This window comes from Dasypus novemcinctus, chromosome 21 (assembly GCF_030445035.2).
Source record: "Dasypus novemcinctus isolate mDasNov1 chromosome 21, mDasNov1.1.hap2, whole genome shotgun sequence".
NCBI classification, from domain to species: Eukaryota; Metazoa; Chordata; class Mammalia; order Cingulata; family Dasypodidae; genus Dasypus; species Dasypus novemcinctus.
In genome coordinates this window covers 80,915,005-80,929,986 of record NC_080693.1, presented here as the reverse complement: position 1 = coordinate 80,929,986, position 14,982 = coordinate 80,915,005, and the positions used below count along the sequence as shown (strand labels likewise).

Sequence of the window (14,982 nt, the reverse complement as noted above, 5' to 3'; positions counted from 1 at the left end):
ACCTGGTGATGGACGGTTGGGTAGTTTCCACCCTCTGGCTATTGCAAATGATGCTGCTGTGAACATTGGTGTGCACGTATCTGTTTGAGCCCCTGATTTCAGTTTTTGGGGGATATACTTAGGAGTGGGATTGCTGGGTCACATGGTAATTCTTTAACTTTTTGAGGAAACACGAAGCTGTTTTCCACAGTGGCTACACCACTTTACATTCCCACCAGCAATGCACAAAGGTTCCAATTTCTCCACATTCTCACCAACGGTGGTTATTATCCTTAAAAAAAAAAAACTGTCGGCATCCCCATTCTATGACTCCCCCAGTGCTTTTCCGTACCAGGGGTGGGGAGTGTAGACATGGGGAGAGGACAGAGAACTGGACAGAAGAAGGGGCTCTCCCAGGGCAGGATGGGAAGTGAGTCCTTGGCCTCATCTAAATCCAAAGAGAGAGTGTGCAGTTGTTAAAAGAATGTTAAGAAAAAAAAAATTTAACTGGATTTCAGAAAATTTACAAAGGAGAGAAAAATGAACTCGCCCATAATCCATCACCCTCTCACAATCTTCCAGATGCCTTTTGTACACTTTAAAAATTTTTATAATGGGAAATGGATGTGGCTCAACCAATTGGGCTCCTGTCTACCATATAGGAAGTCCAGGGTTCAATGCCCAGAGCAGAGAAAATAAGAAGACGTAGCAGAACAGGGAGCTGAGGGGGTGCAAGAGAGTAATCGCCTCTCTCCCACTCCAGAAGGTCCCAAGATCGGTTCCTGGAGCCGCCTAATGAGAAGACAAGCAGACGCAGAAGAACACACAGCAAATGGATACACAGAGAAGACAATGGGGGGAATGGTGGGGGTGGGGAGAAATTAAAAAAAAATTTTTTAATAATGCTTTCAATGTTTACCTGTAGCTTTAAAAATAACATTCTTGGGGCTTTCATATGATTACAAAAACCACGTATGATCATTGGGAGTAACTTGGGAAAAAAAGAAAAACACAAAGAAATAAAAATCACCTGTTCCTGTCAAATAGAGACCATCGTGGTTAGTCTTTTGGTGTAAATACTTTCAGTCTTTTCCTTTCCACACACACACACATTATGCACAGCTTGTACATATGTCTACATACAATGTTTTCTATGAAGGCGGGTCATATCATGCACATTGGTTTTAAAGAGATCCCTTCGGTCACAAGAAGCCGCCTCAAGTTTGCACAGGGGAAGGACGGTTCAGTCGTGCCACACAGGGAGGTTTTGTGCTGGCACATGTGTGTTTGATGCAGTCCCAGGGATTTCTGGCCAGTCCTCAGTTTGAGTTCGAGCTTCCGCCCTCGCCCTCCTGCATTCTGATCTGCCCTCAGCAGCCAGCGGAAGTGCAGTGACCTCGGACCCCACGACAGCACAATTCTCACTCTAACGACCTGGAGCCAGGCCAAGGTCACAAGGTCACGGCCCAGGCCCTGCAAGACTGCCCTCATTTCAGACACCGGCTACAGGTTTTGAGGTCCCCAGGGCCACCATCACTTCTGACCAGCTGGCTACAGATTAGGGATCCCACTACCCCTCAGGCTCAACAATTCACCAGAGCAACTTCCAGAACTCAGGCAAGGCTATACTTATGATTACCCTTTTATTACAGCAGAAGGGAAGCGAAGCCGAAGGAGCCAGAAGCAGTGCCAGGGCGGGGGAGGCCCGGGAGGGTCCCAGATGCGCAGCTGCCCTGGGGGCAGGATGCGACCCTGTCCAGGCACCCCAGGGGAGGGGCAGAATTTCTACTGGGGCTTCCTTGGCGAGTCCTGATGGGCTGAATGGCCGGCACCAGGTTGACCGGAGGAACTCAGTCCCCTGCCCCGCCGCCTCCCCACCCGGAGGTGGGGTTGAGGTCACTGGCTGAAGCCCCCACCCCCCAGCTTCCGGTTGGTCTTTCCCACAGGGCCCACCCCACTGGGAGTCACCTCTTTAGCGTAAGCTCTCCGGGTGGTCTAGGGGCCTCTATGAATAACAAAGACACTCCTAGCCCTTGGAAAATTCCAGAGTTTCCCCTCCAAGGAGCCGGGACAAAGGCCAGACCTCTCTTTGGAGGCCAATTTCCTCACTCTACAGGATGTTTTTGCCATATGAGTCAGAGCATGTCTTATAGGCCAGCACACCCGATCTCCACCCCTCCCCGCCAGCTACCCTGTGCTCGCCACGCTCCTGCCCCAGGGCCTTTGCATTTGCTGAATGCTCTCCCCTCGATGGGTTCGTGGCTCCCACCCTCCCTCACTTCGATCCCCTGCTCTAAGGTCGCCACCTGGTTTATTTTTCCTCATGGCCCTGACGGTGACCTACCATTGTCCTTTGGTTTGTCTGCCTCCTGCACTAGTACATCAGCTCCAGGAAGACAACATGGGACTCAACTGCCAGGGCTGGGACTTAGGCAGAATTCAAGGGGTGCCAAAAATGCAGGCATCGGGATAAATAATCGTTGAATACAATAATGCCACAAAATCCCGGATGCACACAATACTAAACATTTACTGAAGAGCAGGCTGTTTACTTGTCCCAGCGGCTTCTGCTGGCTCCGGGAGCTCCTTGGCCTGTGGCTGTGTCTCTCTGTCTCTGACTTCACACGGCCCTCTCCACTCCTCTGAGAATCTTCCCTCCTGCCTCTGAGATGCTTGTCCCTGGATTTAGTTTAGGGAGAGGGAAAACCAGCTGCAGCTGAGAAACCACGGCCATGAGACATGGGACCCTGAACCCCGCCTGGAAGCCACCCCAAGGGAAGGACCACCGCCAAGAATGAAGTAGAAAGGTCCCATTTGGAACAATCCCGTTGGGGGTCAAGGGGAAGCCCGGGCTACCCCCAAAAGGCCTCACCGATGGCCCCCTGAGAACTGACAGGTGGAGCCACCAATCAGAAGAGTAGACTGCTGGGGCCCCTCCCCAGCATTATAAAGAGGGAGGGGGACAGGCTTTAAAAGGCCTGACCTGGGCCCCCACGAACAGGTCTCACCCCGCAGCCGGCGTGGTTGCTTTTCTCCTTTTCTTGTTTCCTAGTAAAACAAGAAACTCACCTGCCCTGTGGAGTGTCCTCAAGTTCCTTAGGAGACAAGCCGGGAACCTAGACGCCCAGGACCCGGAGCCCTGGGCCAGCATCAGGGGCCACCTGGGAAATCCAGCGCCACCTCACCCTGCAAGCTTTCACTTAATTACCCCTGCAAATCAGGCCACATCCAGGGACGCCTTGGACGTAGCTTTTCAACCCAGCTCCTTCGTGGACGGCGAGGAAGGGGCGGCGGGGGAGCACGGGGTCCACTGTCTTCCACGCGCCCAGAACGCGGTCCTCCTACTGGGCCCACAGGAGCTGGGCCCTGCTGGTCTGGGTGCTGGAGCCGACAGGTGCGCCAGCCTGGAAGTTTCCATCCCCAGGAAGGAAGAAGCCAGCAGGTAAAGAGGCAGCCAGCGGAGTTGTTTCACCTGGGGTGGCGACGGGGTCTTTTAGGGCCTGTGTGTTCCCCCCCCCACCTTCAGAGATGTACCTCCTTGCCCCGTTTCACAGCTGAGGAGTGGGGGCTCAGTGACCGTCCCCCACTCCGCAGGGCAAAGCACGAGCCCGAGGCTGATCCCAAGGTCCAAGCTCCCCCTCCCCGACTCCCCACCGCTGGAAAAGAGAAGCTGAGTGAAGACGGCGCCGAGAAGGAAGCCATCGTCCTCGCCTGGAGCCCGCACGCCCCCCTGGGCAGCGTCCCACCTCCCACGGTATGTCAGGGTCCCCAGGAACCTGCTCGGGTTCAACTCCCAGAATGCAGAAGGCACCAGGCTCGGGGTTCCGGTTCGTGACAGCGAAGGGCATGGGTGAAAATCCGCCCACGCGGGCACGGGCAGAGTCCAGGGAAACTGGCCATGTTCTCTCCCGGTGGAGTCGCGCAGACAACGCCGAAGCCTCCCAGCGCCTGTGGGTGATGGCACGTCAGCGCTCGCCGGCCAGGGGTGGTCAGCCACGCCTTGGTGTCTGGGGCTTTCCGAGTGGGTGGCTCTTAGGTGCGTGCCTGGCCTTAGTCTCCAGCCCCCGCAGAGGCCCAGCTGATCCCGCGTGGCCCGCCCGACCCCACAGGTAAGCAAAGACCCTCGTGACGGGCCGACCCTGCCCCCTTCCAAGGGCTTAGCGGGCCCCTCCCAGGAGCTGGTCAAGGCCAGGCCCTGCTTTGGGCTGTGCCACCCCGGCCGGCCGTGTTAACCCTTACTGCACACCCGGCCACTTCCTGGGGGTGGCCTCCCCCCAGCAGCCGAGGGAGCCTGCAGGGGAAGAGAGCATGTCACCCCTCCTCAAAACCTGCCAGGGGCCTCTGAGGCCTGCATGCACCTGCAAGGGGAGCAGCTGAGGGGCCCTGGGGTCCGAGGGAGGGGGCAGGAGGCCCTCAGCACCGGCCAGCAAGCCAGTGGGGTTACTGCCCACAGACCTGCGGGCACCCCCGGTTTCTGGCCCCTGGAATGAGAGGCCGGGGCTCGGGGTGCCTCAGAGCAGCAGCGGGGTCCAGCCTCTGTGTTCATTTCCCACAAGAGGAGAGGCCTGAGGCTGCCCATTTGGGGACCCTGGGAAGGCCTTCAGGCCCCCGTCGGAAGAGGCAATGCCCTTTTCCTTCGGAGACAGGGGGTGGGCCACGGGACTCGGGTTCTGGATCTCTCCCGACTCACAGTCCCTCACCTCTCCGTCAGCCTCAGTTACCCCAAGCCTGGGAGGAGGGGAGCAGGTGACCACTGAGGCCCACGGGCTCTTGATCCGTGTCATTTCCTTCTTCTGCTGACCCACCGCACCGTCCCTGGGGTTACTGCGAGAGGGAACTGAAAACCTGGCGGTGAGCAGGCCCCGCCCAGCGCGTCCACGGGCCACGGTGGGGGAGGACGAGCGCGGGTCCGGGAGGAACAACTCAGACCAAGGGTGTCTTTTCTTGCCTTTCTTTCCTTGAAAAAAAAACAACGACATGAAGTATACGTTTGCATATTCTTGTAAAGATTACAGAAATACCTACGAACATAGAGTGAACGTAAAGTCCCTCTCTGGGAGCTGCGCAGGGCAGTGCCCCACGGCCAGCCCCCCACGTGGCAGCGGCCAGGCCCCGAGCAGGTGATGGACTAGCGCATCTCGGGAAGGCGCCAGTAGGTCTGGCGGTGGGTGGTTCTCATGGCGTTGGCTGTGTGGTTACTAGCCCCCCGCCTCCCTCCCTTCCCCAGAGGCAACCCCGCGAATCCCTGTGTGTTTTTCCAATCCTTTTTCAATGCAACCGCGTGTGCAAATCTCTACACGCACACGCACACGCGCACAGTTGAGTCTCGTCGTTTGCGGCTGTTACATACGTTCTGTACAGCCACCTCCAACGCTGGGTTGGTGAACGCCGAACCCGGCAGCCTGGCTCTTCTGCTTGCACCCGGAAAGAAGTCCGTGTGGTGTTGCTTTGACACCAAGCGTGCGTCCGTGTCCCCTCCACCACTGACCTGATGACTTTAACACATGCTAGCCTGGGCTCGACTCAGCGGTGCAGAAGGACAATTTCCTAAGTTTATTATTCCTACCCCAGCTACCAGCTGGTGTGGCAGGCAGCTTCTGGGGTGAGCCCCACTGGTCCCCACCTCCTGGTGTGAAACCCCCACCCACCATGGACTCCCTTTCCCTTGAGCGTGGGCTGGTCCTAGTGATTGTTTTTTTTAACTGAGAAAAAATTCCCGTAATCTACAATTCACCATTTTAAAGTGAACAATTCAGGGGTATTTAGTATGATAACAGTGTTGTGCAACCATTCCCTCTAGATAGTTACAAAACATTTTCATGGCCACAAAACAAAACTCTGCATCCATTTAAGAGTCTTTCCCCCTTTTTCTCTCCTCCCAACCCAGGCAACCACTGATCACCTTCCTGTCTCTATGGATTTACCTCTTCTGGATATTTCATATAAATAGGATTGCACAATATGTGACTCTTTGGATCTGGCTTCTTTCCCTTAGCATATGGATCTAGTAATTTGCTTCTAACAAAGACAATAGGGCAAACGATGACATGTCTGAGACTAAGTCCTCTCTGGTGCTATCACTTGCCCCTGTGATGGAAGTCAGCTGCCATACTGTGAACTTTCCTAAGGAAAGCAAGTCTATCGCTGTCCACCTTTATATTATGCAATGCCAGTTCTTAAATGAATTCACATGCAGAACCACCCAAAATTACACAACGTGTTTGTCATAGATCTGCACGCATAGGTGCTGTATTTCATCCTCACCGGGTCAGTGGCTGCACAAACTAGTTCAGCTGTTTTTATTTCACTTCTTGATATGCAAACATTCTACCAACACTCTACGGAGGTCAGCGGCTTCCTTAACATGCTCACCTTGTACTCTTACCTTGTACTTGACTCTTGCCAAACTCCCATACAATGTGGACCCACCAGCATTCTGGGCTTAGGGGGCACTTTGGAAGCTTTATGGGACTAGTCTGGCAAGAAACGATGGCTGGCACGCGTATGACACACAGCTCCTCCTCTGCTCAGGTGCAGTCTCCGCTGTCCCACTGGCCTTCCCTTACAAAACGTAAGTTCAAGGTCCTGATATAAAGAATTTCTAGACAGCAACAGGAGAGCAGTAACAAGCCTGGATCATCTGCCGCTAAAGCTGGCCCTGCCTCTGACCAACAGGGAATTGAATCCTGCCACCAACCCCGTGAGCTTGGAAGTGATCCTCCTCGGCGTGAGCTTTGGCGATGTCCGCAGCCTCGGCCAGCACCTTGACATTAGCCTTGTGAGTGACCCCGAGCCTGAGGACCCGGATTCCCGACCCACAGACACAGACACTAAGTAAATGTGGTTGTAAGCAGCTAAGTTTGGGGGTAATTTGTTCGGCAGCCATAAATAACTAATATTTCTGGCATTTTTCTGTAAAGCAGAGCTTTCCTTCCTCAACGAGGGCTTTGGTTACCTTAAAACACACTTCCCTACCAGAAAGACAGGATAAAGGCTCGATCCTTTCCCTTCATCATTTTGCAAAGTAAGGTGAAGGGTAAAAAATGCTTCAGCGGGGTCTCAAGAGTTTCTCTGGATTTCTCTCTTCTGAGTTTCTTGGGAGCAACATGGATTTTTATACATCCAAAGTATTTTAGTCAACTGCCGTCATTTTTCCTTTTGATGTTTCTTACAATTTGCCCAGTGGGCGTGCCTTCCTTTTTTGACACAACCCCATTAATCTTTGAAAGCCTCTTTGCTTTCTGCCACCAACTAGGTGTCCCGGGCTCTACTTTTCCTGCCCCAGACCTGTGGCCAGCCATTTCCCCAGGAAGCCGGAGTTCCTTGAGCAGTGCCTGCTGGTTAGACCATGAGGTCTGGGTGTGGGGGTCATCATAGTTTGAATTTGCATCGCCCTGATTACTAGCAAGGCTCAGCCACGTCTCATAACTTCACTGGCCATTTTCACTTATTCTTCAGCGGATTACCTGTTCTTATCCTTAGTCCAATTTCCTATTGGATTAATTTGTATTTTGTAGAAACTGATTTGTAGGACTCTGTTTTAGTTTCTAGATATTGATCCATTATCAGTTACTTACATTGCAAGAACTTTCTCCTATTTACTTTGGCTTCTAACTTCGTGGTGCCTTTTGTAGCACAGAGCTTGCAGAATTTATATCACCCAGCTTATCTCTCTCTTTTGTTTATGGCTTCTGGGTGGCATGTCTTCCTGGGGAGGCCTCTGCACCCCAAGGTTAGGAGCTTGCCTAAGGTCACACAGCTACTTAGTGGCGAGCTGAGTGTGCTAGTACATTTGGGTACCCCCAAAGCCAGTGCCCTTCCCCCTCTCTGTGACGGCCTCCCAGGACAAGAGTGCGTCCAAGGTGGGGGAAGAGAAGTCGCAGAGGGTCCGAGTCACAGGAAACCACTCAGAATCTAGAATGTGGGAGGTGACGTGGACTCTGGAACCACTTTAAAGCTCCTTCCTGAAGGCCAGGCAGAAGCGGTGAGCCTTGGGCGAGACTAGGACGACCCAGGGCTGATAAGGGGTGAGAGCACGTGGGAGGGAGGCGGCAGTTTCAAGGCTGCCACGGGGGTGGGGACTGACCCAGAGGGAGGCAGCTGAGAAGTTCCCAGACAGGGGAGCCTGCTCCGTCAGCTGCTCCCAGTCCCTGGCACGCTGGACACACCAGCTGCTCCCCTGGGTGCAGGCAGCTTCCAGGACGCGTAGGGTCTTGCAGCACTGAGCCTCCAGATGGACAGTCACTGGTGCCCCTTCCCGGGCACGATGGCCTGAAAGGCCGGCTGGATTGCCCGGAGAAGGGTGGTGGGGGCGTTGGCATCTTGCTATCCACTGAGCAGCCGCTTAAGAGCGAGCCCGTGGCTACTACATGATATGTGTCCTGTAAAACAATGTCGAAGGATGAGTTAGACGGAGCAATTGCCCTCAGGCCCTACCCTTTCCGGGAGGAATTGCAGCCCCCCCTCCCGTTCCCCTGACCCGGCGGGGTGCCTCGGCTCAGTTCCGTTTGCCGCCACTAGGTGACGACGCTGTATCATCAATACCAGAGGCATCTGCCCACCCACCCGTTCCCTTCTCTGGAAAACTCCGCAACTTCACCCCACCTGGACTGACCTTGCCGCCAGGAGGCCCAGGGTGAGAGGAGGGAAATCCAGAACATAGATGGAGAAGAAAACTGGGGGCCCGTGTTGGTCAAGTTCTGGAGAGAGGAGAGGCCTTTTGCGCCCTTCCTCTCCACTCTGCCCCCTGGCCTCCTCCTGGGTCCCTCTCACTGGGACCCTTGCAGTGGCCTCCTCACTGGCCACCCACCGCCACCCAAAACAGCCCGTTGTAAGCACAGCTGGATAATCCTTCTGAGATACTGGTACAGTCAACATGATGACCGGAAAGGGCCTGGGCCTTGGGTCTGGTTTCCACCTCTGCTGTCCACCAACTGTGCAGCCTTGGGCACGGCCCTCAACCCCTCTGAAACTTCTCAGGGATATCAGCACCCCCTTATGCAACAGAAATTCACTCACGTGGTTTTTTTTGTTTTTGTTTTTTAAAAGATTTATTTATTTATTTAATCCCCCCCCCCCCCCCCCCCCCGTTGTCTGTTCTCTGTGTCTATTTGCTGCGTCTTGTTTCTTTGTCCGCTTCTGTTGTCGTCAGCGGCACGGGAAGTGTGGGCGGCGCCATTCCTGGGCAGGCTGCACTTTCTTTCTCAATGGGCGGCCCTCCTTACGGGCGCACTCTTTGCGCGTGGGGCTCCCCTACGTGGGGGACACCCCTGCGTGGCAGGGCACTCCTTGCACGCATCAGCACTGCGCATGGGCCAGCTCCACACGGTTCAAGGAGGCCCGGGGTTTGAACCGCGGACCTCCCATGTGGTAGACGGACACCCTAACCACTGGGCCAAGTCCGTTTTCCCTCATTCACGTGTTTTAAAAATTAAAAGATCTCAGCCAACAAAGAGACTCTTAATATTTTTACTCCCCTGGGTGTTTCTTTTTGGAGTAAGCAACGAAATGCTCTGTTGTTGATTGCAGTGATGGATGCACCACTCTGGGATTGTGTCAGAAGTCATTGATTGGGCACTTTGGATGGACTGGATGGTTTGTGAAGACATTTCAGTAAAGCTGATTTTAAAAATATAGTTTACTCCTCTAGGCAAATACTGGGACACCCTCAGCATGTCATCAGAGGCTTACTGAGTTGAACTGATGCCTTCAAGGTCCCTCTGCCCTTCCTTCCGAGAGGCACGCGTTCTCATCTTGGTGATCTGAATGTCAAGCAGCCTTTCATCCCTCTGACCACAAGGCGCATCTTGGGAGGGAGTGGGGGGAGGTGTCTCAGGCTTGCTCAGATATGAAAGAAAGCCTGTCATTCTGAGGCGCGTGGGAAGTGGGGAGCAGGCGTCCCCCGCTGGCCAGCCCTCGCCTCCCGTCCTGCAAGGCAGGGTTTACAAAGGGCAAAGGCTTCTGCTTTGAAAACTCGGAGTCTGTGGTCTGCGGTCCACAGCAGCCCCCATTTCCTTATCTGCAAAGCCTGCCCTGACTGCTTTGTGAGACTGGGGTGAAGATTAAAAACTGAAATAGTGTTTGTGGACGCATATCTTAAAGAGGACAACGCAAGGGTGACATGTCAGGGTGTCGTTTTCTTGTTTAAAAACTCTCCATGGTTCCCCACTGCTTGCAGAATACAGCAGAATCCCTTATCCTGATCCATGAGCACCTGCCCCAGGCTCGGCTCCCACGTTCCCCTGACACCCTGGGGTGCAGCCACGCCAGGGGACCAGCAGCTTCCCCATCACAGCCCCGGGTCCCTCCTGTGTCTGTTCTTACCATTCTTTCCAGCTGGAAACCCCTTTCCTTATCCCTACTTGCCACAATCCTCTCTACAATTTAGGTTCATTTAAAAGGAAAAGTTTAGGTTGAGGCTTTTCTTTAAGTTATAAAAGTAATTCACCCCTCTCAGTTAAGAGGTGGAGTGAGCATCACCACCCCAGAGTCTTCAGGATTGGCGAATAAAATATGGACTAGAGTGGCCTTACTGGTATTCTACCATAGACTTATCGTGATTCTAGCAATGGAAGAAGTTATATCACCAATGTGGAGACAGTGGCCACTGGAGTTACTGAGGTTGGGGAGAGGGAAGAAGAGGTGTAATATGGGGCATTTTTGGGACTTGGAGTTGTCCTGAATGATATTGCAGGGATAGATGCAGGATATATATCCTGCCGTAACCCACTGAAAGGACTGGGAGAGTATAAACTACAATGTAAACTATAATCCATGCTGTGTAGCCATGCAACAAATTGTGTTCACCAAATGCAATGAGTGTACCACCTTAATGAAAGAAGTAGTTAATGTGGGAAAAGTGCAGGGTGTGGGGAGTGGGGCATATGGAAATCTCTTATATATATATATATATATATTTTAAAGATTTATTTATTTATTTCCCCTCCCCCGCCCCAGTTGTCTGTTTGCTGTGTCTATTTGCTGCATGTTCTTCTTTGTCTGCTTCTGTTGTTGTCAGTGGCACGGGAATCTGTGTCTCTTTGTTGTGTCATCTTGTTGTGTCAGCTCTCCGTGTGTGCGGCTCCATTCTTGCACAGGCTTAACTTTCTTTCGCGCTGGGCAGCTCTCCTTACGGGGCGCACTCCTTGCGCGTGGGGCTCCCCTATGTGGGGGACACCCCTGCATGGCAGGGCACTCCCTGCGCACATCAGCGCTGTGCATGGGCCAGCTCCACACGGGTCAAGGAGGCCCAGGGTTCGAACCGCAGACCTCCCAAGTGGTAGACGGACGCCCTAACCACTGGGCAAATCCGCTTCCCCTTATATTTTTTTAATGTAACATTTTGTGTTATCTAAGTACCTTTTAAAAATAAATTAAAAATACATTTTTAAAAAAGTAATTCCTGCACATGGTATGAAATGAAAAGCAAGTCTCTGTCTTCCCCCTGTCTATCACCCCCCCCACCCCCCCCACACAGTCAGGTATACTCTATAAATATCCTCCCAGAAAGTTTTTGTGGGTTTACCAGCATATATATGTATGTTCTTTTTAAAATTTAGGTAAATAGGATTAAACTGAACATGCACCTTGCTCACTTTCGCTTAATATATCTTGAAAACAGAGAGCAGCCTTGTTTTTAACAGCTGTGTGTTGCTATCACAGCACCATCCACAGCTTAGAACCGGCTGTACTCAACGCCCGGCCCTCACCCCCTGGACAGGCAGCCCTGCACCTACACCACGGGGCCCTCGGGCCAGTGTTTCTGTGGGGCAGATCACTGCCATGGGGTTTCAATCCTCTGTTTCCCCCCTCCTCGGGACTCACAGAGCTTTCCTCGGAGCACTAGGTGTCTGGAAGTTTTGCTAGAGTCTCGAGGCAGATCTTGACTGGGCTCAAAGCCTAGTGTCTTCGCTGGGTGTCCCCCCCTGCCTCAGTTTCCTCATCCCTAAAATGGAAATGGCACTGATGGTGCCTACTTTATGGTGTTGTCCCGAGGAGTAAATAAGATACATATTAAAGCACTTAACATGGAAGGACCCTGGAGCCACCAGCTGCCCGTATCCTCCCTGTTACAGGGCCGTGTGCTCTTCCGGCGCCCCTAGAGTGCCAGCATTTTGCAGGCAGGCCCTGGACTTACTCAGTGCTGTGGCCCAGCACCCTGCCTGCTGTGAGTGCACAGGAACTGGCTCCTGTATTTGCTACTGAGGAGCACCCACCAGCTCCCCTCCCCCAGCATGTGCCTTCCTGGTGGGTGGGTGACCTGGGGGATGAGGAGGAGGAGAGATGTGTTTCTCTGGATAATCGCCACCAGCCAGGAGCCTCTCCCCCTCTTTTTTCCACTTCTCAGACCCCACTCCACCCCGGGCCTCCAGGCAGTGATAAACACCTCGGGTGCGAGGGTGCCTGTGTGTCTTGGGAGGGGAACTTGCGCTGGGGAGGAGGGTGCCTCTGGAGCTCTCCAAGAGGCTTGGGGCCTTGGCCTGCCCCTGAGACCAGCACCACCGCTGATTCTTGTGCCCACAGGTCCCCTCTCCCTGGCCGGAGTCCCCTGCAGCTTCTGCTCCCTGTCGCCCAGCCAGGCCGAGGAAAAGGAGAGCCCGGTGGAGGCTGAGAACGGGGCAGGAGTCCCGGCTTCCTCTCCAAGATTTTGTCTGTCTAGTCCAAGGGAGGGGGCTCCACCTGAGCAGACAGACTCAGCAAGGGTCAGCCAGCCCCCCCACCCCCACCCCGGCCTGCAGCACGTCTGGCAGTGCCCCTCCCTCACCCAGTGGGAGGGCCCCTTTCTCACCCAGTGATGCAGAGTCAGGCAGTTGGGTCTACACCGCCTTGCCGCAGGGGTGAGGGTCCTGGGGCAGAAGCTGGAAGGGACCCGGCCGGCACAGGGGTAGCGGCGGGGCCAGGGAAGGGCCTCGGGGAGGAGAGCCATCACGAATCATGACTAGAAAAGCTCAGAGTTGAGGGGACACGGGGGTCATCGAGATAATCGTATGATAGTAGTAAGGGCAAGCAGCCCCTTCAACAACCGGGGAAGTGGGTCCCGTCATTACCCCCATTTTACAAAGAAGGCAGAAGCCGGGGCTCAGGGGGCTCGAGGGACTACACAGGTGCTAAGTGGCAGGGCCAGGATTTGAACTGGTCCTGCTCGGGAGGGAAAACTCGCAGGCACTTCCCAGTGCTTTCTGGGGCATCCCGTCTCATGAGCAGCCCGGGGGGGCCTCTCCACTTGGTCGGTTAGGAGCAGAGGCCCGGGAGGCCACCGCTGTCCTGCCTCCAGACCCTCCCAGCTTGCCTCTGCGCCTGCTGCTAGCTCCTGGGTGAGCAAAGCTTCCTGCCCCATCCAGAAGGTTCTGCATTAGCAGGCCTTTGGGCACGTGGGTTTTTTTTGTTTTGTTTTTTTGAAAGATTTATTTTTATTTATTTCTCTCCCCTTTCGCGACCCCCCCCAGTTGTCTGTTCTCTGTGTCTATTTGCAGCGTGTTCTTCTTTGTCCAATTCTGTTGTTGTCAGCGGCACTGGGAATCTGTGTTTCTTTTTTTTTTTTTTGTCTTTTTTTTTTTGTCTTTTTTTTTTTTTGGTCTTTATTTATTTTTTTAATGTTACATTCAAAAAATATGAGGTCCCCATATACCCCCCACCCCCCTCACCTCACTCCTCCCCACATAACAACCACCTCCTCCATCATCATCATGGGACATTCATTGCACTTGGTGAATACATCTCTGAGCACCGCTGCACCTCATGGTCAATGGTCCACACCATAGCCCACACTCTCCCCCAGTCCACCCAGTGGGCCATGGGAGGACATACAGTGTCCGGTAACTGTCCCTGCAGCATCACCCAGGACAACTCCAAGTCCCAAAAACGCCTCCACATCTCATCTCTTCCTCCCACTCCCTACCCCCAGCAGCCACCATGGCCACTCTCTCCACACCACGGGCACGTGGGTTTTTAGGGCGACTGCTCCAAAGGAGCACCCTAGGAATCCTCCAGAGACCCCCCTCCACCACCCACACAGGCACCCAGCGCGGACTTTCCCAGTCGCAACCCTTCTGCACGCTGTATTTTTTATTTTTTTTATTAGAGGTGTGAGCCCACAGAACGATCATGCACGACCGGCCGAGCTCTCACAGGTCGCCCCTCCGCCACCACCCTGCCCCGTGGTGGAACATTTGTTGCAGACTACGAAAGAGCATGCTCAGCCCCTCCCCGTAACTCTGGGCCATTTTTGGTGTATTTTCCGTCTGTTTTTCCATGCACCCCTATTGGTAACACCTGCGTTGGTACCGTGCACTTGCCATAGTTCAGCAGAGCACGAGCTCACACTTGCGCCGTTCGCCACAGTCCACACGCGGTGCGCGGTCCCGGGCCTTGTCCACTCTGTCCTAGGTGCGCGCTCAGGGACGCTCACGTTCATCAGAGTGGCCTTCTGCACACGTTTGTCGTCGGTTTCTGCGCTGGGCTTGGGGGTAGGTGGGGGCGGGGGGAAGATGAGCAAGACGCCGGCCTCAGGCAGGAAAGAGCCTCGGTCAGAGGGGGATGTGAGGAGGGATCAGAGGGGGCTTCCTGGAGGAGGCGGAGTTGGAGGAGGATTTGGAAGAACTGCGATGCAGAGAAATGTTTCGAGGAAAGGGTGAGGAAGCAGGCTCCGGGATTAACAGGCCAGGAAACTGGCCGCGTGGCCTGATGGGGAGGGCGTGGACGGAGGAGGGGAGACTAGTTATTGGAAAATTAGGGTTCTTGGGGCTGAAGCGATGATGGCAAATTACCTAGATTATTTCGAATGGGGAGGGGACAGCGCCCGGAAGAGACCAGGTTGGGCGCAAAATAGGGCGGAAAATAGGGTCGCGCCCCGGGTCCTGGGCCTCCAGGCTCTAAGCTCCGCCCCGCAGACCGCCTGGCCCCACCCGCCCAGGCCCCGCCCCGCCCAGGCCCCGCCCCGCCCGGGCCCCGCCCCGCCTCAGGCCCCGCCCCGCGCCCGGGCCGCCTGCGCGCAGGTGGGGAAGA

At 54.4% G+C, this 14,982-nt stretch overlaps 1 protein-coding gene across 1 annotated transcript; it reads left to right on the top strand.

The window, feature by feature from the left end:
* The first annotated feature begins 1,800 nt into the window (after positions 1-1,800).
* On the top strand, positions 1,801-7,942 carry LOC101425471 (uncharacterized). The gene is made up of 5 exons (XM_058285020.1): positions 1,801-1,863; positions 2,901-3,421; positions 3,574-3,733; positions 6,511-6,550; positions 6,655-7,942. Exons 1-5 carry the CDS (start codon positions 1,801-1,803, stop codon positions 6,660-6,662), a joined length of 792 nt encoding a protein of 263 aa, XP_058141003.1. The 3' UTR covers positions 6,663-7,942.
* The last annotated feature ends 7,040 nt before the right edge of the window (positions 7,943-14,982 follow it).